Genomic DNA, 23393 nt, shown 5'->3' with positions numbered 1-23393 from the left:
GCAGGAGGGAGAGGCCGCTGACATTTCCGGCTCCTAAATCTACCGGGAAAGGCTATTATTTTACAGTGTGTTTGGCCTCACGAGGAAGGGGGCAGTGGCGCTACCGGGTCTGCAGAGTCAGGCAGGGTTTGAGAGAGAGGGAAGGAGGGAGACCTTCTGCAGTCATCTTTCCTTTCAGAATATTCTAGAAGGTATCGCTCAGGTTGGATAAATGAAACCTTTAAAATCTATCTTGCAAACCTTACACATGCACATATGTTAAACTTCTCACATGGTTAATCTGAGGAAAGCCTGGGGGAAGAATGCGGCTTGGGAATGGACCCCCTGGATGAAGAGGAGTGTGGTGTTTGCTGGGTGGGGTGCCTGGGGCAGGACACCCTTCCAGAGTTTGTTGGCTGGTGGTGTGACCACGACCCCCTCCCACACTCCATGGGCTTCGGCCCCAGTCGGGCTACAAGGGACCAGGAGCTGAGCCTTGAGCCAAAGATTTCCCAAAGCCCAAGCTTAAGCTTAACATTTGTGCTCACTTTCAGCTGAAGGTTTTTTCCAGAATATTCTAAGGGGTGTGTGTGTATATAATTTGTAGAATCACATCATTAAACAGGGCTGGGAAACGTAAGCGAAGCAAACACACTCACCTATAAATGAGGATTTCACTGATGGTGATTGAGCTGTGATAACATTGGCATTTCTTTGCCATTTAAATATAATTCTGCAAGAGATTTAAAATCCTGCACCAGAGAAAATTCCAAAATCCCAAGGCCAGAGCAGTGAGTTGTTATCCCATCAATGGCAAAGACATGAGAGTAGCCCCTGTCCGTTGCGGTGGAACTTCCAGCATGCGTACGTTCTGTCTGTCTGCCTGCCTGTCTGTCTGTCTATCTGTACGGCCGCTGTCGTCAGAAGCAGCTGACGGCAGTAACGCCTGCTTCCTTGCTCAGACTCTGTCCACACAGTCGTACTGGAATCCCAGAGCAAGGTGAAATAGCAGCGATCCCGAGATTATGGCTAAAGAAAAGTGAATATTTTAAGCTCATAACGGAAAACCAGGAAATCGGCAACATGGAACTTACCAAATTGCTGTCCCAGGACCGGGTGTTCTCAGCCTTGACCTCCACGGCCCTGAAAGAGGAGAGATGCTGCGGAGCCTGGGGCGGGGGGGGGGGTGGTCCCTGCACTGCCCCTGCCACCAGCACTCTGGGGGCGCCCTGAGGTGCTTCTCCTAGCCCCCCACCACCGCTCCTCCGGGACCCAGGACCCAGCAGCTCCAAGTCCGGGTGAGCAGGGAAGCCACAGCTGGAGGACAGGAGTCAGGTCCCATCCTGCTTGGGATCAGCACGGGAACCCAGGACCCCTTCTCCCCAGCAGCTGCCCTTGTACCGCGTGACGCCCACTCAGACTTTCCAAGTTAACCCCCATCAGGCTTCAGTGAAAATGGAAATTGGACTCATCATTTCCCCAACTTCAGACTCTGATTTTCCTCCTGTGCAGACAAGTGTCTAACCTCACCCCTGCACTGACCACCTTCCCACTCACCGTTCAGGCCCTGGGGTAGCCTTCCCTCGGCCTCCCCCACCCTCCCTCGGCCTCCCCCACCCTCCCCTCACTCCCCCACCCTCTCCCCTGCTCCCTCCCCACCTGCTCAGCCCTCTGAAGAGGGACTGGGACAGGGAGACCCAGCTCAGTGCCCCAGCAGGGAGTCTGCCTGTCCCTTCAGCTCCACGCGCCCTCCTCACTCTCTGGAACCAGAGTCCACGTGGCACGCACCGGAGGACTCAGTGAGCTGCCCCGAGGAGAGATTTGGCTTCCCCTTTAGCACCCCAAAGCCAAGTCTCCTGTTGGAATCCCAGCATCCATGCAGGCCCATCTCCGCCTCACACCCTCCCTGCTGCCTCTGCCCCGCGGGTGCCCGGGCTCCCGCTGAGTGCTCCCGTCCCTGCGCAAACCCCAGAGCCTTCTGCCCCCGCCTGCGCAAACCCCAGAGCCTTCTGCCCCCGCCTGCTGGCCACATGCGTCCTCCAGCAAGCCCCGCAGTGTCTCCCAGCCTAAAGATCTGGATGCCCCCCCCAAGGGAGTACCTCCCCCTGTGGGGGGCACTACACAGAGCCCAGGGAGACGGCCCAGCCCTGCCGCTGGTGGTCCTTCCACAGCGACCGTAGAAAGACTGAGGTCATGGCCTTCAGGTACTGCAGGATCGTGACTCACCCAAGGAAGATTACTGGTGGTGAGCGCTGTAATTGCAGTGTTGGGAAGGTGGACAGTTTTAGCAACAGTGATACTCGATCCAAAGACGTTTGCTCGTTGACACCAAGTACCAAAATAACCTTGGCCCCAGCCCCGTGTGTGTGCCACGTGGCCTGAGTTTTCTCCTCTTCTCTCAACACCGAGTTTACTGGTCATAGTGTTTCCAGAAACGAGAATTGGCTTTAATGTTTTTGTTTTGAATCACGTGCCCTTGAACTGTCGTCATCCGTCTCCCAGAAAACCCTGGAGGCAGACGCCTGACGGGGGGCAGGGTCTGGGCTGGGGGAGAGTGAGGGACCCCGCTCCCCGACCGGCCCGTCCGTCCTGGTGCGGCGGCTGTTCCTTCCCTCCAGCAGTTTCAGCGTGAAGGGTGGGATTTGAAGAACTTGTCGGCAAACATGTGTTCCTTCATTTCTTCCTGGCCTCATCCTGACTGGAGGTTTCCGTGCCTCTGTGCACTTGCATTCTGTCCCTCTCTCTGCCTCCCTCCTTCCCGCCACCTCTCTCCCTCCCCGTCTCCCCCTCCTCTTTCTCCTTCCCTCCCTCTCCCCCTCCCTCATTCCCTCTCTCCTCTCCCCTCCCTTCCTCCCTGTCTCTCCCTCCCTCTCTGTCCCTTCCTCCTCCCTCTCTTCAGCTACGACCTTTCTGGTTGGAGCCTGTATTAGCCTGTATTATTATTGAAGGCCGCTGGAATCACAAGGTACCAAGACAGGTGGCTTAAACAACAGACATTTATTTTCGCACCAATCTGGAGGCTGGAAGTTGGAGATGGAGGTGTGGGCAAGTTTGGTTTCCCCTGACGCCTCTCCCCTTGACTGCCAGTGCTCTTTTCTACCCTTGTCTTCACCTGGGCGTCCCTCTTTGCCTTTGTCCTGATCTCCTCTAAAAGGACACCCGTCAGATTGGCCTGGGACCCCTCCCTACCTTGGCTTCGTTTTACCTTAATCACCTGTGGGAAGATTCTGTCTCCAAATGCAGTTAGATTCCAAAGCCCGGAGGGTTAGGACATCAACATATAAATGCTGAAGACCCAACTGAACCCAAGACAGAGGCTTTCCTTCAAAGCACAGGGGAGTGTCCACCAGGGCTGTGAACTTGGGCCCATCCAGGCCCCTGCTGCCAGGGGTCCCGCTACGAGGACACTCGGCCTCAGGGTCTCCCATGTGACAGCTGGGCTCCGGGGGCTCCTGCGACCACACATTCCTTGTCACGAGCTCCAGCTTTTGCAGAGCGCTTTAATTTTCTGGGTTTTCCCAGAATGTCTTCCCTTTCTACTTTTTCCTGAGAATCGTGATTGCCTTTATTATTTTTTGAACCTAAGCAGGCTCCACGCCCAGCATGGAACCCAACACAGGGCTTGAACTCATGACCCCGAGATCAAGACCTGAGCTGAGATCAAGCGTCAGTCACTCAACCGACTGCACCACCAGCATCCCCTTCATTATCTTTCTTTTTCCAGACTTTTCTTCTCCTTCCCACCTATAGGGGTCCTTCTTCTCCCTGTGCTTTTATGGGGGGAAGGGACCCCATCCATCATCTGGGGCACTGCCCCAGCCCCCCATCCCTGCCGGCCCATTTCACTGTTCCACAGTCCCCGTAGTCACCCCACCCCTGCTCCCATGCCACTCCTCCCGTGTCCCATGTTCTCACCTCTCTCTCCAGCCCTCACTGTCTCAACAAGCCTGTCATCGCTGGACTGTCCCCTGTCCTGTGGCTCCTCTCTGGCTCGTGTTTCTGTGTTCCACTTAACCCCAGGGTCTGTGTCTGCCTCGGGAAAGCCTGGTCTGCTCAGTCCTGGGGGCAGGTGGCCAGGAGACGGGCCTCCCCAGCACACGTGTCCGTCTGGGGCTGCAGGGAAAGAGGATGTTGGGCAAAGAAGAGGGTGTGGAGCGGGGCAGGGTGTGCAGATGATTCAGAAGGGCTGGAAGGTTGATGGCTATTTCCAACACCAGCGAGAGTCGGCGATCCAGGAATTCCATAGTAGTGGACGGCAGAAGGTCAGACGTAGAGAGAAGATGTTTTAACCAATTGGTTTTTCTGCTGAAACCTCCAAGTGGCTGCATTTCTTAATCAAAACTTGCTTTTATCATTTCCGAGGTCCCCATCAAACCCTGACGTAGGATGCTTTCTGAAAACCCTCAATCCCATTTTTACAGTAATTTTACTCATTCAAATTACAGTTGCATCAGAAAATGACTCTTAGTTGTTACTTTCATCGGTCGGCTGGTTTCGGTGACCACCATGTCCAACGCAGAGGTTTGGGGTGGGCACTTTGCACATTGCACACTTTCCTATTTTATTCAAACTAAAATATGCCCAAATCTCTCCACTGGCCTGCTGCCGAGACCCCCGAACAGGCAGGGATCCCCCTCCTGGAGGACGCCCCAGCAGAGCTAACAGAACTGATACGCAGAGACATGGGCCCCTCCCCCAGCTTCCTTGGACTGCTGTAGACCTACAGCCCACCCTTAACACCCCCCCTGGCTTGTCTTCCCAGAGCTTTGGACTCTGAAGCGAGCAGACTGGCTCCATCCCAGCACTGAGGGAGGGCAACAGCGCGGTTGGAGCCTTCCCTGCCCCTCCTCAGTCCCGAGCACCTGATTTCCGTGTCCAGACTCACATCTGGCACAAGACACACGGCATCACCCCCACACCCGGCCGAGGGGCCCCGATCCCACGGGTCCCACGAGCAGAGAGCTTTTCCACAAATGTCGCAAACATCGGAGAACTCGGCAAAATATCAAAACACTGGGTCCCTAGTATATATAATCCAAGGCTTTCATTAAATATAAAGGCCTATTAAAGTGTGTAGTTTTCTTCTTCCAACAGTACATACTTAGATGATCACATTTGAATTTCAGGATGACACCCCTGACTTTCACAATATCCTAGTTAAAATGGTTTGTATGGTTTGTTTCTCCCCCACATGCACTTAACCAAACAAAGCAATTAAGTGAAAAAGAAACTGATTTTCTCTGTTTCTGTTGACTTTGATCTGCCTTCTCCGTGATCGTGGTTTCTTAAGGCCGTGGACGGCCCCAGCGCAGTCCAGTTTCCCAGCTTTACTCCCCCGGGCCAGCTGCCCTCCTGCAGTGGACGTGAAAACAAGAGACATCGTAGGCAGAGAGTCAGGCCAGGCCCTGCATTGGTCAGTGGCCGTCAGGGGCCATGAGCGCCGGTGACGAGCCACCAGCTCTCCTGGCGGGGGCTGAATTGCAGGCCGGTTTCTGTGTCCCAGCTTCGAGTCCAGTTACCCGAAGGTCCTTCTGAGAAGGGGGATGGGCCTGAGACAGGATGACACCTGGATGGGCCCCTTGGAACACAGGCCCTTCCCCGAGGGCTTCTGGAAACAGGCCTTCTCCATCTCCAGATGCTCCACTGACTCAGGGCCCGTGAGGAGCGACGTCTGGAATGTTAGAGCCTCCGCCCTCATCACCGTCTTCGCCGTCCGCATCTTCACCATGATTTGGGATTCTTGCCTTTCGTCGCTCCCAGTCTCGTGAAGGGGTCAGAAGAAGCACAGACTGAGAAATAATGCACGACAGTCTTTCATGTCTGTTCTAGCTTCTGCAGCTCTTCGGAGTTTTTCTGATTATAGACATGCCTACTTGACAAAATGCGCGCAGTACCAGAAGTTACAGAGTAAGGGATGGAAAGCTGTGCGATTAGGCTGGCCAGAAATAAGCCTGAGGACGGTCACCGACCCCATTTCCTCATCTGCTCTCTGGGGAGGACCCCGGCCGCCCTCCGGCTCCTGTTTTCGCAGAACTGCTGCCGCCCGCCTCCTTGCCTGGCCTTGCTCGGAACGCACGCGCAGACTTTCCTGGGAGCGGTGCCCAGGCGCGACTCGCTGGCATCAGGCCTGTGCGTGCTGACCTTCTCGAGCGATGGCCAGAATCTTCCAGAATGGCTTCCCTGGCCAGTCCACACGCCTCCTCAGAAAGCCTCGGTGTTACCTTCCATCCTGAGTCTTGCCCTTGACAGCGGGCAAGTAGTATCTTATCTCTGTTCTGAAGTTCTCTGATCACCGGTCCGCTCGGACGTTAAACCCTGTTCTTATCAGCTGTTCTCGGTCTTTTCTCTGACTGGCCTGTTCCTATTTTCTCCCCAATTTTCTTTGGGTTTTCTGGTTATCTGGCTTTTTCTTGGAATTCTCTGTTTGCCAGATATAGTTTCTTGTTTGGGTTTTACATGTTGTAAGTATTTTCTTCCAACATATGCATTTTCTCTCTGTTGTTCTGTCTCATCTTTTATTGAAAAAAAAAACAAAAACCTCTACTTTTGAGGTTGCTCCTTTCTCCATCTTTTCATGGTAAAAGCTATATGTGAAAACTATTACGTCACAAGATTTGCCCTTCTATTTTCTTCCACTGGCTTTGTAAACTTGCCTTTGCATTTAAATTTAGCCCATTGTCTTCCCCGCACGCTGTTAGGCAGAAGTCCAACTTCCTTCCCCTACGTGAAGTGAGCATGGTTCCTCAGCCTTGTCTTCTGACCCACCTGGCCCTTTTCCACTGCCTTTTATTTTATTAATTTTATTTTCTTTTTTGCCATTTTTATCTGGTGACAAGTCCCCATGTAAATATGACTCCTTTAACTGCATGCTCCTGGACAAATACTGTTCTGCCTTTAGGAACAGCCGCCCACTCTAACATCAAGTAGACAAGACCCCTTCTTTGCTCTTCTTTGCTTTTTGTGAATCACGAAAGTCCCATGTAAGTTTTTTCAATGACGGGTTTTGCATGTAGTGGTGATTTACTTCCTGCCGCAGAGCACCCCCTGAAATCCAGCAGGACCAATGAACACATACTTCCTGCACACGGTCTGATGTGGCTTGGGGCCCCTTTCCACCTTGTGGCTTCTCCACCTGGAGCACGTGGCCCCGGAGCTCACAGGGACAGGGCACGAGAACGGGCCAGCACCTCCGCTCCTCAAGGCCCCCACCCGGAAGGACGTGCATCACCTCCGCCTCAGCCCACTGGCCAGCACTGGCCACAAGCTGGGCTCCCACTGGCGGGAGCTGGGAAGCACATGGCGCTTTGTAAAGCATTAACCTGCCCAGCACGTCCAGTTCATCAGAATGGCCATGTCTCAGACTCAGCAAGTTGTGCCCATTAAATACATGCAGCTTTATGTATGTCAGTCATACCTCAGTAAGTCGTTTAAAAAAAATAGCGAAGGCTTTAGGATTTTCGGTGTAGGCAGTTGCACCGTAGACCAGTAGTGAGGTGGCCAAAACGCTCCATCCCAGTGCCACAGAAAACCTCTCAGTGTCGCGACAAGCAGACAGACAAAACCAGAGCAAAACCATTGTTTTCGCCGATTCAGATATGAAGGCGGAAGAAGTTTGATTTTTGTGTATTTGGATCTTAACACAAGGCAACATAAGTATGAGATAACAAAGCGGGAAGATTTGTTTGAGAAACTGTCCTTCGCCATTGAAGACAACACTGCAGGATCTGCCTGGGGCCAGCTGCTGTCTCAGGGAACAGGTGTTTGGGTGGTTTGCTCCCAACTCCCCTGGCATCTCGTTAGTGGGCCCCGTGACCGGCCCCCACAGACGTTTTGACGGCAAACATGACCGCATTGAGGGAGATGTTTTCAGTAAACAGGAGAGATTGACTTGGAAATTCTGGCTTGCTGAACATGTTCACTTATCAATGACACTCATTGCAAAGTTGGGCTGGACATTGAGTGCGGGCAGAAGTTTCTAGCCTGCTAGCGCCAGGGGACACAGGGTCCTAACAGGCAGCACCCATGGCCACCGTCTGTGGGGGCACCTGTCCAGCGTGGAGCACCGGTTCTTAGGCTCTTTGGAACGACAAGGGCAGGCCGGAAGCGGGGTGGTGGGAACACGGCAGTCTGCATGAGGCTGGGAGGCCCAGAGGCTGGGATATCCAGGCTTTCACAGAGGTGTTGACCATTCTAGGAGCCACAGGGATGCTGGTGTGTCTGGGTGACCGTCTGATTGCAGTTTGTAGAATGCTCCATTTCCCAGAAGTTTGCATCGTGGGATTCCAGCCTCTTCCAGACCCAGGCTGGGGGTGCGGAGGGATGCTGTCATTTACCATTTCTACGCCACTGAGAAGTCAATTGCCTCTTCTTCTCCACCCGATCATTTGCACAACCGTGAGAAGCGTACCTCGTGGGTGAAGCGTAGATGAGCTAATGTGGGTAGAACACCACACAGGACACCCGCGGGGAAGTGTGTCCTGCCCTTGCTTTGTGATTCTAGCCTGGAGGTCAATGTCGATAATTCTTCAAGGTTCATCATCTGGCCCTCAGGAAGCATGTGTGCGCACCCACGAGTCCAATATAAGCAAATAAAGTGACCTTTGTTTTTCCACAAGGGACTGGCACAATTGGATAGATTTAGTGTTGAAATACAATCAGGAAATGCTCGGTTAAAAACTACACCAATATCACGCAAACCTACTCATGATCTAGGCACGTGCGCGGTGTGGGGCGCCACAGGGGGCATCCCGTATTTACATTCCTGTCACCTGCTGTTGCTGTCTTCAGCACAACATAGCTGGGAGCGTGGACACTGGGGCCCGACTTCGTGAGCTCAAGGTCCATTCCACTGCCTACCTGCTCTGTGACCTTGGCACTTGAACTCAGCCTCAGTTGCCCCATCATGGGGGAAGTTGTAGCAGCTCCTCCCTGGTGAGGACCGAGTGAGTCCGTACACAGCAAGCTCCCAGGACAGGGACGGGCAGGAGCTTTGCCTATACTGCGTTATAAAGTGTGCGCTGTTTGAAGATCCCCAGTGATGTATATAAAAATCAGTGGTTGAATTCTTCACTTGTTATAATTTCTACTTAATCAGAAAGAAAAGGTCCTGTGGCAACACCATCAGACCAATAAGAGTAGAAATCAGAACATCCCCAAAGTAATGACCTAAAAGTAATAATAGCCATCCCAGTTGCTTATAGAAAATCACTTTAATTTTTATTAGGTCAGCCAAAATCAGTCCTCAGTTTTCTAAGCCGTTCAGCCCGAGCCCAGAAATTTGAATTTAGAACCAACTTCCGTTCTTGATTGCAGTCTTAAGACTGTTTTATAACGGAACACTGCGTCTTCCAGAAAGATCCCTACTCTTGGCTTTCTCAACAGTTAGCTCTTTTGTGCCCTATCCTTGCCCCGTGTTTTCCTGCAAATGGAAGATGCGCGTGTTGGGACTCTCACCTGCACTACGCCAGCAGGTATGGGAAGGTGGGATCCTGGTGTGTTCCCTGAAGTGGTTTGACTCCTTTACTTTTATCCCCTTATGCATAGCACACTGCTGGTGGATGCTAAGCGCTCAGAGCTCTTGATTTAACGAGAGGCCAGTGTCCAGCGGAGGGTGGGGGGTAGGAAGGGCAGGTCAGGGATCATGGAGGGGTGGGAGCTGGCGGGGGGCCAACGGAGGGTGGGGTAGGGACTACAGTGCGAGGAGGAGTAGAGACCAGCCTCGGGGGCAAAACGCTGAATTCTGGTGGCTTCATGTCCATGGTGCAGAAATGCAGCCTTCCGGAACTTGCCTCCATCGTGGGTGCTGGATTTTCCCTCCGGCCCCGCCGGAATGTGCGACGCATGACAATGCTCTTCTGTGTTTAAATCAGTGCGTTCAGCCCGCTGGGCCTGGGGCAAAGTTCTTCACCCAGCAGTGACTGACGGGACTCAAACGCTCTTGGTCCTCCGTCTGGGGACCACAGGGGAGCTGGTGGCCCTCCCCATCTCTTCCCCCGGCAGCATGTGCTCTGCTAATGGCCGGGAAGTGGGGGAGCGGGCCGCCTCCCCCCAGCACCCTGCCCCTCATCGGTGCCTCATTAGCGACCAGCGCAGGAAAGATCAGAACTGTGTTCTCAGGGCTCTGCTTGCTGACTCTGCCGTGTGTGCACGTCCGAAGCTCTCCAGCGCTTGGAGGTCTGCACCGCCCCGGGGAAAATCCGCGGACAGACTCCATCATCGGCTTTGCTGCGAGGACTCGGCACCAATGGTCCCCTGCGACGAGGGGAGGGACAGCATCCCCCACGGGCACAGAGACTGCTCTGGGATCATGCCAGGACTCCTGAGCATGCTACAGAGAGTGTACCTGCTCTGGGATGTCCTGGGGGCCCCCTTTTTGTCCCTTTCACGACTCGGCTAGTGCGGCCCGTATCGCGTTAGTGAGGCCCGTCTACTCACTACGTCCTTGGCAGGAAAACGGACTTTGGATTCATAAAGGCCAATCACAGCTGTCTTCTCGGGATGCTAGTTGCCACCAACGGGGACATGCCGTGCCCATGGCAGGAGTGGCCCCCTCCTGACCTAGAGACGGGTAGAAACGGCCCTTCCCCCGGAGTCCAGGGATGCTGGGGTCTCGGAGACCCAGAAAGGCCCTCTCCACCCTTCCTCACGAGGTGCTAAGAGAATTAGAGCCCAAATCGTAGCATTTTCACATTTACATTTTTCGGGAAAATATTCTCAAGATTCCCAATGATTTCAAAGTCTCAAGAGCTTTTTATATTTAATGTTGCAGAATTTCCTGTAGGGTTTGGAAGATCCCACGCCAGCCGTGTCACGCGGCCAGGCCTTTCTCTGTCCTCGCAAGTCGCAGAGCTCGGGAAGGGCACGCACGGAGCCAGGAAGGGCTACCGTACGCTACGAAGTCACACGTGCCCCCTGAAACCGGACTGCATTTCGGGAGGAAAACCACGTTACCCTGGTTGCCTGTGAAAACCTCGTGTTACTTCTTGATGTAATTTTTCCAGAACAACACGGTTTGGGATTATTTTGTCAGACTCAGGAAGCTCCTGCCGGCAGGGCCAGAAAGCAGAACACAGCTGCCCCCTGTGCTGACAGAGGAGTCCCCAGTGACGGTTCCTGTCTCATTTTCCAGCGACATTCTTGGTCTCCCTCCTCTCTTTGGAGCTCCTGGCAGTGGCGTGTGGCCGTCACTGTTGTCTAGACGAGAGAATGCTCTTCCACGCGACCCGGAGTGACAGGCGTGGGTGGGGGGTGTCGCTGGTGATGGGGGCGCGTAACATCAAGCAGAGCCTGGCTGGAGGCGGGTCACCCCTCGCTGTCGGGGGTGAGGTGGCAGGAGTGAGTGACCCGTGCCAGCCGACCTGGCTTCTGTGGGACGGAAGGCACAAGGGAGCAGCGTGCGCCTCACCTCGCTGGCAGCCGTCAGCTCGGCTAATTCCCAGCTGCCCACGGGCCCTGCCCTCCCTGGAGGAGAGGACGATGGAGGCAGCTTTGGGCATCAGACCAGGTGGGCGGCCTCAAGTCAGCGTGAGTGGGGTCCCGGCGCCCAGAAAGGAGGGTGCCGTGGGGACTGAGCCACCACGAACGAACGGGTGGACTGAAACACCAGTGGGCACCGGGGAAGAACTTGATCCTCATCCTTTTCAAACTGTGCTCCGGAAGGAAGGGGAAATAGGGTGCGTGAGGAAGGTCCAGGGTGTGGGGTGACGGCTGGCCTGGGTCCCGACCTCGGAGGTCAGGCTGGCAGGGAAGTGCCATGTTTCCTGCCAGTGGTTCACTCAGGGTAGAACGATGCGGAGCGATCGTCCACAGGAGGACGGGGTCGTCGAGGCCGAGACAGCTGACGTGCACCTGCTCATCCCAGCGGAGCCGGGTCCCCGGGAGAGATTTACGTGACCCGAGATGCGCTGCGTTGCCAGGCAGCGTCCAGGGAGTCCGCCATGACAGCAGGGACAGACGCGTGCTCCTGGGACCTCGCCGGAGGCCCCCCCGTAGGCAGCGGGACTCGGCTCGTAAGTCGAAGACACTGAAGGAGCGGCTGTTTGGGGCTGAACCGATCCTTTGGTCTCGAAAATGGAACACGGCGTCCTTGGCTCGGCCCATCAGTGAGCTCCCTTTGCTTTCTCTGTCTAGCAAAAGTGGAAACGACAGGCGGCCAGCCGTCGTGAGGGACCGGGACCGTGTGCGAACACGTGTCTCCCCGAGGAAGGCCCACCTGCTTGGAACACGTAGGATCCAGGCTCGAGGAGGCGACCGAAGTCCACACTGTGGCGGGAAGAATGGGCAGGTCTGGGGCACTGATCCACTCGGGGTTTAAACAAACGGTGGCTACTGTGGGGTGGCAGGCCTGGAGCTCCATGTTACAAAGCAGGTGCAGAGGGACATGGGGGTTCAGTGACCTCAGAGCACCCCGTGTCCAGTGGGAGAAGGGCAGGCTGGGCCAATTTTATGGAGTCGATGGCCAGTGTCTTGTTTTCCTCCTGTCGCGTCCACAACCGTTGTCCTTTTTCCGAGAGCCAGCCTGGCCTTGGGCTCCAGCACTGCACTGAAATCCTGTGAGACTCTGAGCACGTTGCTTGACCCCTCTGTGTCTGTTTATTCAGCTGGAAGTCAGAGGCGATTACAGCGAAGCCGCCCTGGTGGGCTTCCAGGGCGGGTTTAACAGGTGTGTTCAAAGCCTGTCCTGAGAATGACGTCTGCTGCACAGCCATCACGGCTGCCTTTAATAAGGACGTCTAGCTGTCACTTACTGCGTTCCAGTGCTGCTAATGAAACCCACAGGGGCCCAGATGCTTATGCAGAAGTATAAGTATTAGTGAAATCTCCAAAAAAAATTTTTTTTGAAACGATTATCTGAAACAATTTAAATTTTTAGTGAAAAGTTTTTTTTTTTTTTCTCTGCTTACTTCATCCAGGGCAAAGACCAACTGTCTCAAAAAAAGATTCACTAATTGCTAGAACTTTCTTTAAAGTGTAGAGGAAAGAAATGCTCATGTTTTGCATGCATCAGAAATACCCACGAACCCTGCCTTTGGTGCTGCCAGTGGCTTGAGGATGACTCACGATCATAGTAAATAAGGCGGCTCCAGTTTAACCCCTACTGAATGTTATCAGAGTTTGTATGAAACTGACACTGGCTTTGACGTCCCGAGATGCTCACAAATTGAAGAGAAGATTGAGTACATTCATTACCTAGTCATTGGGAAATATTGGAGACTCTGGAAGAAAATCGGTTACATAAGATTTCTCAATGGAAAATTCTGGAATGCTCTGGTGTAAACAGTCCTTCCTGAGTGAAGTGGCTTTGTATCCTGGGCGATATTCTGGAACGTTGCTCTGGTGAGAGTCAGTGCCATGGGAAAGCTGGTCAGTTGTCCTCCTGGAACAGGGAGCTTGACTCCGACCGAAAGCGCTCATTCATTCACTCACCCCTGCCTGCGCCCACCAGACTCCTGGGTGAAGCCCTGTGTGTCCCCCTCACCTGCTCTCACCTGATGCCTCCAACAAGCCTCGTGAGGTCTGTAGGGGGTAGGTGCTTACTAGAGCTTTTGGGAAACATAGGTTACTTTCTTGGGACTTTTTTATAGCCAGGCTGTGCTTGAGAACCAGACTTGTTTGGTATCGATGTGCAGAGATTGCTAAAGTATAAGGCCAAGGAGAGTTTTTAAAGTTTCAATTTCATTCAAATCAAGGAAGCATCACACACACACCGTGGGCGGTTTTCCGACACTCACTGGGCACCTGTGTGCCGACTGCCAGCTGTGGCATTCCCGTTGCCCCCTCGATTGCCCCCGCCCACTCTACCCTCGGCTCCTTGCTTCTCCTCTTGCCTGGCCCCCCAAGCACTCCCCTCTCCCTCTCCTGGGCGTGTGTGACTAGTGTGTGGCACCAGCTCCCCCATCACTGTGCCCCACCTGGCGTCTCACCACTGCACACAGGCTGGTTCCTGGTTCTCCTTCTCCAAAGGCTCACTGCCGAGGCAGGTGTCACTGTGTGTGGGACTTGGGGTGGAGACAGGCGTAGGGAAAGAAAGTCACTCAAGAGCCAGTGGCCATGTCCCCTCCTTCCTCTCTCCCCCTGGGGACCCTCCCACATCTGTCATTTGGACCTTGTGGTGAGAGAGCCCTACATCCAGCAGCCTCCTCCTGCCCTTGGTGCTGTAATGGTGAGCACTCTGGACTCTGCATTTCTAACACACATCCCAAACCCAGTTCTGAAAGGAACACAGGATCTGATTCTGGAAACCTGTTTCCTCCTGGATCAGAAACCCAGAGTGCCCCAAGCCTCCCTAGCCACAGAACAGATTCTTCTCTAAGTGGCCAACATCTCACACCTGACCAGCCATCCATTTCCCAAGTGACGCATCCCTAAAGAAAACCCAACCCTGTGATCTGTCCCCCACAGGAGAGGGCCAGACTGCAGGGTGGTGGCTGAGGAGTTATCACGACTGCCTCTGGAGTGAGAAGCATTGTGTCCCCCACACATATGCAGAAGGACCGAGCACCCCACCCACCATCTACGGATGTGTCCTCCTCACCTGAAGGATCTCAGCAGACGTTAAGTTCAGATGAAGTCATGCTGGGTTAGGCCAGGCCCTAATGCAATGGTCAGTGCCCCGGTAAGAGAAGAGAATTTTGGAAACAGACCCACAGGGAGAAAGTCACATGAACATGAAGACAGAGATTGGGGTAATGCATCTGCAAGGCAGGGGTTCATCACGAGGGGAGGCGTGGCACAAATTCTCTTCTAAAAGCCCCAGAAATAGGAAACGTTATCCTAGGCTTCTGGCCTCCAGAACTTTGAGAAAATAAATTTCTGTTGATTTAAGCCCCCTGGCCTGGCCTTCTAAGCCTCAGGAACGAATGTATGTCTGGTCCCTACCTCCTCTCTCTGTCCTCTCAGGAACACCAGGACACACACTCCCCAACTTGTCCTTCGAGTCCACCCCCAAGCTCCTCCTCCAGGCAGTCTTCCCCGCCTGTCTAGCCCCCAGACCATGGAAAGTGCACCCATGTGCACTCGCCCAGCACACTCCCTGCTCAGCCCAGGCAGGAGCTACCAGAGGACACTTGGCCCTTGTGGACATGTCGTGGTTATCACGGCTGGCATGGAGCTGCTCTGGCATCCGCTGGGCTGGGGCCAGGGACACTGCTGAGCAACCGACAGCACGTGGTTCAGCCCCACAGCCAAGAACGGTCCAGCCCCAGATGTCGGTAGGATCGCATCATTCTGCCCCTCCCCCTTCTGCTCTCCCAGCCCCTCGGCAATCCCCTTCCCTGCCTTAGCTAGTGCTGGACAGACTCCCTGGCAGGCAGTGGTGGGGGTCTCCCACTGTAAACTGACCGTCCTGCACATGGGCTCACAAGGCCCAGGGCTTCCCTGACTCAGCTGGAGTGGGGGGCTTCCCTCAGTGTTGTTGTTGGCTTCCGTCAGTGGCCATTCATTTCACCACAGGGACACTCATAGCCCTGTTTGCTGCTCACATATCACCAGCACAGCCACACGCACGCACACACAAGCACAGAGGAGTCACTGCACACCCATGATTATCTGTGTGCACACTTGTGCATATACAAACACATGGTACTCATGCAAAAGTCTGTCCTTGGTATGGACAAGGCATGTCCTTGGGCGTGCACACACATGTGCACGCACACATGCAGATGCCCACATGTGCACACACCCATGCAAAGCATGGATGCACGCCAGCATGCAGATGTGCACACGCACACTCAGGTACCCACATGTGCTCACACATGTGCCCAGGTCCGTGGTAAGTGCTGCAGGATCCTATCAGCATGTTCCCCACTCAGCTTCTGTTTGATCCTGGGACAGGATCCAGCTCAAGTCCTTCCCTCACTGGCCAGCAGCTTCGTGTAACTATCTGGATTTGGAAACACTTCTTTGAAGCTGCCTCATCTGTTGCAGGGACAACAGAATTATTGTCTCTAGAATTGTGTAATTGATCTGCTTTGCACATCAGGCCTTAACGAGAGGCAAAATCATGGCTGCCTTTCCAGGCAGCGCTCCTTTCACAGATCCCGAGAGGGCGCCTTCCCCACGCCCAGCACCTTCTTTGCTCCAGGTTTCTCCCACACACAGCCGTGTACGGAGCAAGGCTGACCCAACACAGCTCACATTAGAAACCCGTGTTAGAGGGGTTAGGGATTATGAGAGCTCTTAGACTAACAATTACATGTTCAAAGTCTTTGAAAACGAGTAGCCACTCTGTAATTCAGCCCTGGGAATGAGAGAAAGAACCCCAAAACTTCTCATGAGGAGTCTGGAAAGAACAGAAGCCTATAATTCACAGGCAAGCGAAATATAGAAATGCCACGAAAGTAGGTTTGCAAGGAAAAATAAAATAGTAAAAGAAAAAGAAAAATCTAAAAATATCTAAAAGTAAAAGTAAGAGAAAATCTAGAAGTAAAAGAAAAATCTGATCAAGGAAGAAACATAGAATGAGTGTATTTATCTCCTCCTGTTAAAATAGACATGATTGAAAAAGCAGGGGAATGAGCCCCATACATGCCAGATACGGGACTTGCCTGAGGACAATCTGTGACAGGACAAACCAAGTCATACTGGCCATGCAAAGGACAGAAACTGTGTGTGTGTGTTTTCAAGAGGCCAGAATGAAGCCAGCTTTGTCAAAGGGTAAGATGGTCTGTGATAGTCCCAAAAACAAAAAGCTCCGTTTATTGTGTCCGCCCTGTGCCTGGCACTGTGCCAAGCACCTTACATGTATTAACATGTTGAGTCCCTATAAAAATCCAGGGTCATATCACACTATTCTTAGGTTTATTTTACAGATGAGGACATTGAGATTCAGAGAGGTTAAGTTACTCACCCAAGGTCACCCAGCCAGGAAGTGTCGGAGCAGGGATCTGAAGCCAGGTCTGCTGAATTCTGCACTCTCATCCCAACACAAACACACACACAGAGCCTTCAAGCCCCAAATTTGCCAAGTGTCTCTTCCATTGTTCTCTGAATATAGCCAACTGTTTCAGCTTCTGCTTGTTACCATGGCCTGGTAAGCACCTGCCACCCGTATGTGAAGGCTCAGCTCAAGTATCATGAAACACAGACGTCTTCCTTGATGCACAGACAGCCAGGCCTGCCCCCCCCAACCCCCCAACCCCACGGTGGAACCCATCCTCCCCTCTGAGCTGGGTGAGGGCCAGGTCGTTTCCACCATAGAAAGCCCTGCTGCCAGCCATTCTCAAAAGGGCTGATTTTACCTCTGAGGGGACATTTGGCCTGTCTGGAGACAATGCAGTTGTCTTAACTCCGGGAGGACCAGCGCCTCTAGTGGTGAAGGCCAGCAATGCGGCTTGACGTCCTACCGTTCACAGGACCATCCCCAGCAGAGAAGGGGGGGGCCCATGACGCTGACCGGACTGAGGCTGGGAAGCCCTGATGTCCGCCTTCTGTCTCAGCGACCTGTGCCGTGATGGGCTCCAAGTCCCCACAGGCAGGGGCCACTGTCACTTTGTCTTTCAAACCTTGCACCCGACTGACCGACTGAATGAAACTCGGGTGTGCACACTGGGCTCGTGGAAACCACAGAAGACCAGGGGACTGAACGGAGGCCCTGAGTTTGAAGTTGCTTCTAGTCGTGTAGAAAAGTGTAGAAATGTGTGGCTGTATGAATTTTTCATGTTGGATTATGGTGATTGGCCCCAAAAAGCTATGGGGGAAAAAAAAAAAGACAAGCCGAAGTACCAGGTAATGGTTTTGTTTAACAAACACAGCCCTAGAGAACTGTATTCTCATCAGCCCTGTTCTGCATCAGTGTTATGGAGAGATTTTTCAGGTCTTTAGGGAAAAGTCCTCCGGCTGTTCATGACCACACATTTACAGGTGGGGGCTCAGGAGAGGGAGGCTGTTTACTCATCTAAAGTCTTGGTGACCCCACAAAGCTCTCACGGTGGGTTGAGCAAATTGTCACATCCAGGTCGTTTTGCATTAAATGCAAGTAGAGGTATTTTAGGAGAAACAAGAGTTATTCCAGGAAACCCTCCAGAAGAGACTTTTTGGTTATTAGTTATATGGCAACAGACAAGGAAGAAATATGAATGTCATGACAATGAGAAAAACAGTTCTCAATTAACTGTAACAATTTACAGTTTTCAAAGTTTCTAACTTCAGTATCTTACGGTGTTCCTAATGATGCTAGGCAGCGAACATGGTCCCCGCTTTATAGAGGCCCCTGCTTGACAGAGGGTCAGAGCCCTTGGGCCAAAGGTTACCCCACAGTCCATGTTACAGGAGACTGCCCTGGAGGGGCAGAACGGGAACCAGCTCAACATCGGAATGGCTTTGAACATCAGGGCCCCCGGGCAGATGGAGCATCCCCTTCTTGGTGCACTGGGCATCTCCAAGCACCACAGCAAAGGCAGCTTGGCCACCCTGGAGGGGCAGACCCATGTGAGTGCTGCTCCCCAAGCTCAAGGTTTCCCTGGGTGATAACTTAAGCGGCCAATCAGAAGAGGACAGGCACTCTATGAGAAGAGATCTGTTAATGAGAAACTGAAATGCCAGAGACTACAGAGGAGGGGAAAGGTCTCTGTGGGCAGCTGAGGGCCTCGAAGGCCCAGAGATCTCCAGCGGGCTTATAGCGGGCTCTGCCTCCTGGTCGCTGAATGGACCGAGTGCTGGGGCTTTATGAAGTTCCTAATATTTCCTGCAAAGAAAGGGACACAAAGAGTGCTCTTTTCATTCGGGGTTTTCTGTTGTGTTTTGTAATAGTTGGGACTTTCATAAAAAACAGGCAAAGTGTGTGTTCACACCAAAAATGACGGAATATTCCAAGATTATCATAAGCTTGTATTTGTCTGGCTGTTTTCAGTTCAGAATTATCAAGCCATACCACGAACTTCCGGTATTCTAGACAAGGATGGCAGAGATGGCTAGAATTTGCATTTTATACAGAAGAATATGGCCTGACATTGCTTTTGCTTGGTGCAGAGATTGCTGCTGGCATCCTTGCAAAGATGCATGTGCTTGTATTTAACGAAACGACTCCAGACTTCAGTCTCAGCCCATCAGGATGATAATTGTAAATGTATTAGCTATTCATGGCCCCTTTTTATCAAGTGTTACTATACCACCTAAGCAAAGTAGGAAGCTCTAAAATTAAAACTAGGAGTCAGATCCTGGAGAGGCATGGGGAAGTTTCTGGAAGGCAGTAAATGTCGTTCTCCTGCCTTCTTCTCTTCCGTCTTCCTTTGTCCCTTTAGAAGCGCATTTGACGTGAACCGAGCCGCAGATTAGATGAGGTGGCATTAATGGGCCTTCACGGGCAGATGGACCAGTTCAGCCAGAACGATGTCCAGAGGGGGCAGGACACAGCTGTAACTCTGGACTTCCGGCTCCTTCCCTGGGCATGGGTCTCCGTTTCCAGTGTTGAAAAGACAGATGTTGAACCATACGCCCTGAATTTAAGAGCATAACACAGTCCTCCATTCCTAGTTTTAGTGCTGCTTTCCCCATGCGCGGCAAGGCCGGTATGGCTGTTTTCCCACCAGCACTGTCCATGGGCTTCCAGAGGCGGCTGTGAGGGGAAGGACCTTGCCTGCCTGTCCTCACACAGACCCAGGCGGCCGCCGCCCTGGAAGCCTGTCCAAGGGAGCACCAGTCCGGCTGCTGGTGCTGAGGCCTGGTTCCGGTTCAGGCCCACAGGTGTGCCGTAACCGAAACGTCACTGCAGACACACATGTCCCATCTTTCGGGCAAGAAACACCTGCTCAAGGTGAGGGGGACAGGCCTAGCCCCCCGTCCCGGGATTGTATAAGGAGCGTCGGCCGCTCACCTTTACTCCCTCTGGGGACTCTCGGACGGCCGCGCTCCTGCCTGGAAATGGCTCCCCCGCCCCCGTCTTCTCATGAAGCGGCCCCGCCGTGACACGAATTACAAGAAATTCACCCGTTGTTCCTGGGCTTGAATTATAAGAGATTGGAAGTGTGCGTGTGAACCTAGAAATGTGCACATCTAACGGAATTTCTGTCTCAGCGTCCTGTGAGGGGAGGGAAGGCCTTGGGAGCCCCCCTGTGCCCCAGGGACACCCCGCTGTCTCTGCGGGTGGCGGATGCTCCCTGGGGCAGCTGGCCCTCTGTCCTGAGCCGCAGGGACCCGGGGTGGTGGGGTGGGAGGTGTCGCGTGGAGCAGGTGCTTCCCAGGCCCAGGAATGAGGTGTCGGAGCAAGCCGGGCTGCGCCCCTCCCTCACAGCAGCCCCGCGGCCCTGCTCTGCTCGGCGCCATCTAGCGCGCTTCTAACGGGGCTTTTCTCTCCTCTCCCGCAGGGGCGGATCTGTAGAAAGGCCGGCAAATCAAAAAAGTCCTTCAGCCGCAAGGAAGCCGAAGCTACCTTCAAGAGTTTGGTGAAGACGCATGAGAAGTACGGCTGGGTGACCCCGCCCGTGTCCGACGGCTGACGCGCGGCCGTGCGGGAGACGCTCCGGCCACCTGTCCACACACACGAGTTCCCAACATCTCCTCCTCAACGCGAGCATCCTCACCCTTTTCTACTCCAGCCGGAACTGAATCCCGAATGCCAAGGAGACGTTTAAGTTATCGATGAACAGATGTGTTTACAGGGAGAGCGAGGGAGCCAGCACCGTTCGGGATTAGGTTCGACTGTAAACGAGCAGCCATCTCGATGTCACTTTAGAACCAATGCTGAGATGGTGACATTCCCCAGCCCGCCTGCCCCCCCACCCGCCCACCCCTCACACGGCTCTTGGCTTCTTCCCAGACAGCAGCTCCGAAGAGCAGGCAGGAGCCCCCGTGCCCGCTGCTCGACCCACTTGCCGTACGCGGCACGTTCCCATGTACCAGGAGCGCCCCGCCTCGCTGTGCTCTGTGTCTCTGTTGCTCTCCTTGGCAGGTCGACCTAACCTGGAGACGTGTCTCCCTGTGGCCCCGTGTGACGACATGTAGACCTCATTCGTGCTATGACCTTTGGCTCCTGAAAACACAAATTTCATATCGCCAGGTTCTCGTGATTTAAAACAGCGACTGCCGCGTTGGTGAAAATGGGGTCCCCGTGCGACACCGCGGTGAGCGGCTGTGCACCGGCGAGCCTGGGCCCCGTACGGAAGACAGGGCTGCTGCGGCCGCCGTGGGCTCCCTGGGGCTCCGCAGAGGGACAGCCCCCTCGGTACTCCGAAACGCTCCTACGACTCCACATTTGTGTTTCCGTCTCCTCCCGGTGGGTCAACCCACCGCCACAAGCGAGAGACACTTCCCCGTTCCCTGAATCATCGGACTCCTGTTACTCTCCGTGCTAGTGACAGGGAATGCCAGAACTGCCAAAGGACACCAAGTGATGGTCCGAGGGCTTGCATGACCGGGTCTGTCCCTCACCCTCCTGTCACTTGTGTCCCCGGGGGCTGGGCTGTGTGATGCGTGAACACCCTCACTGTCATAGCAACTCCCCGTTATTCCATCGCCCACATGTTCATTTTTCTCTTCTGTTAAGTTACTTAGAACTTTCTAAGAAACCCCATGAAGTGAGGAAACACGGTTTATAACAATACGTGGGAAGAGGTAAAAATGTTCATCCCAGGTGGAAAACCTTATTGGACACATTTTAAATAAAATCATGCATATCTGACACCTGCCTCCGGAATCCAATCACTGGGGGCTAGCTTTCCCTTTAAAGCATTTCATCTGTCTTTAAAACTCAATATTCCAAATACCATGATGACATTCTCCAGCAAGGTACAAAAAGTGAGCCTTAGGAACCCACAGTCTCCGCAAAAATCTCAGTGTGTTAACATGGTCCCTAGAAGCAACCAGGGAGGCCACCCGAAGCTAACAGGAAGCGTGGAGGGTTGATCTGGCCAAACTCGGGTGCTGCCGATGGCATTTCCCCACTGGGAGGGAGAAGAATCTGCTGGTCACATACAATTCTTCAGGGAGCTTCGGTAACTGGGGGTCCTGTCTGCTTGCCCAGGGCTGTCAGAGGTCCGTGAGACCTGGCCTCAGAGGACAGGGGTCAGCTCCCGGCACGACCGGTCGTTCGCCAAATCTACCCTCTCCTGCTTCTTTCCTTAATATTTTTTAACCCCTTTCTCATACGCCCCTGCCTCCCACGCCGCTCTGGCCAGACGAGACGGCCGTGAGTGCGGGACGCCTGCCTGCTCTCATCCCCGCCGCGTAGTAATAGTCACGAAATTCCATGCCCGAGAACTGAAACCATTCCTTCCTCTGATCTCCCAAGTGGAATTCTCCATCCTGGAACGCTGACCTTTAGTGCCTGGTCTGGGGCCCTCGGGCTACTCCTTGTCATGGGATTCTGGTCTGGGTCCCAAACAGGACAGAAGCCGCTTGCTGGGGAAAGCGCCTGAGCTTACCTCTTCCCAATGTTTCCCTCTCCCGATGCAAAGTGTAAAGCAACTTTCTGTTAAGAACCATTTGGATGCATCTGGGTACACAGACAGTACATGGTGCGTACAGACTCATGACGTGTAGAACACGTGTGTGACCCCACGCAGCCCGGGCGCTTCCAGGCTGGCTGCTGGCCAACTGAAGACCGTTTTCCACAGCTGTTTCTGGTTGTCCCCCACCCCCCCGCTGTGAGGGGCAGCCAGGACGTCTGGGACCCCCTGTGTCTGGGCTCAGTCGCTGCCAACAGCGACAGGGAGACACGCGGCCCTACCTCTCCGCACACCCTGAATTTGATTTCTTGTGCATGTGACTTACAGTCAGTTTGCCAGGCACTGGAAGTTGTCGAGGAAATGTTCTTTAGTGGAAGACATTCCCTTTTTCACTTAAATGAGTAAGACTCATTTTCAAAGCAGTGGAGAACAGTTGAAAATGCGACTACTGCTTTGACTCTGAGTTGGAGGAACTTTTTCAGCGGCTGAAGGCATCACTGTAAGCAAAAAGGGCCACGCTGGCCAGACGGGGGAGCCTGGCCGTGGCCGTGTCCCACTGTCTCACCATGTCCCACAGGAGGGACCTGCCTGCCTCGGCGCCCAGGGTGGGAGGGAGGCCGGCTGCCGACCCAGCAAGCGGCTGCCAGGGCTCTCCTTCCCACCGGCCGAGAACGCCGCTCCTCCTCCGACAGACAGCTGGGGGACGACTGGACAGGGGTGCGCACGTTCGTGTGGGCTGGAGCTTAGAGATCTGGAGGAAGGGCAAGTTCAGCCTCGGGCATGCTTCTCCTCCTGCCCGCCCAGAGGCTTTCCTGGGCCCCCTGCCGCGGTCCTCGGGTCTGCGGTCCTCCCCCACAGGCCACGGTTGTTCAAGTTCCACGTGAGCTGCAAGAAGATGGGCCCGGTCCCGCACACACAGACGCACACGCACACGTCTGCAACACACACCTAACACACACGTAACACACACGCACATGCAGACACACACGTATGCCCTAGAAGACTCCCAGACTCTAAAATCCTTTACTCAGGGGA

General features: G+C 53.8%; 1 protein-coding gene across 1 annotated transcript in view; it reads left to right on the top strand.

Moving 5' to 3' along the window:
* UBE2QL1 (ubiquitin conjugating enzyme E2 Q family like 1) overlaps positions 1-21592 on the top strand; it is a 35327-nt gene extending 13735 nt beyond the window's left edge. The window contains exon 2 of the mRNA XM_044234122.1: positions 20280-21592. Coding sequence (XP_044090057.1) covers positions 20280-20411 — 132 coding nt within the window. The 3' untranslated portion in view covers positions 20412-21592. The remainder of the gene's footprint in view (positions 1-20279) is intronic.
* The last annotated feature ends 1801 nt before the right edge of the window (positions 21593-23393 follow it).

Source organism: Neovison vison, chromosome 1 (assembly GCF_020171115.1).
Source record: "Neovison vison isolate M4711 chromosome 1, ASM_NN_V1, whole genome shotgun sequence".
NCBI lineage: Eukaryota > Metazoa > Chordata > Mammalia > Carnivora > Mustelidae > Neogale > Neogale vison.
This window is presented reverse-complemented; position numbering and strand designations above follow the sequence as displayed.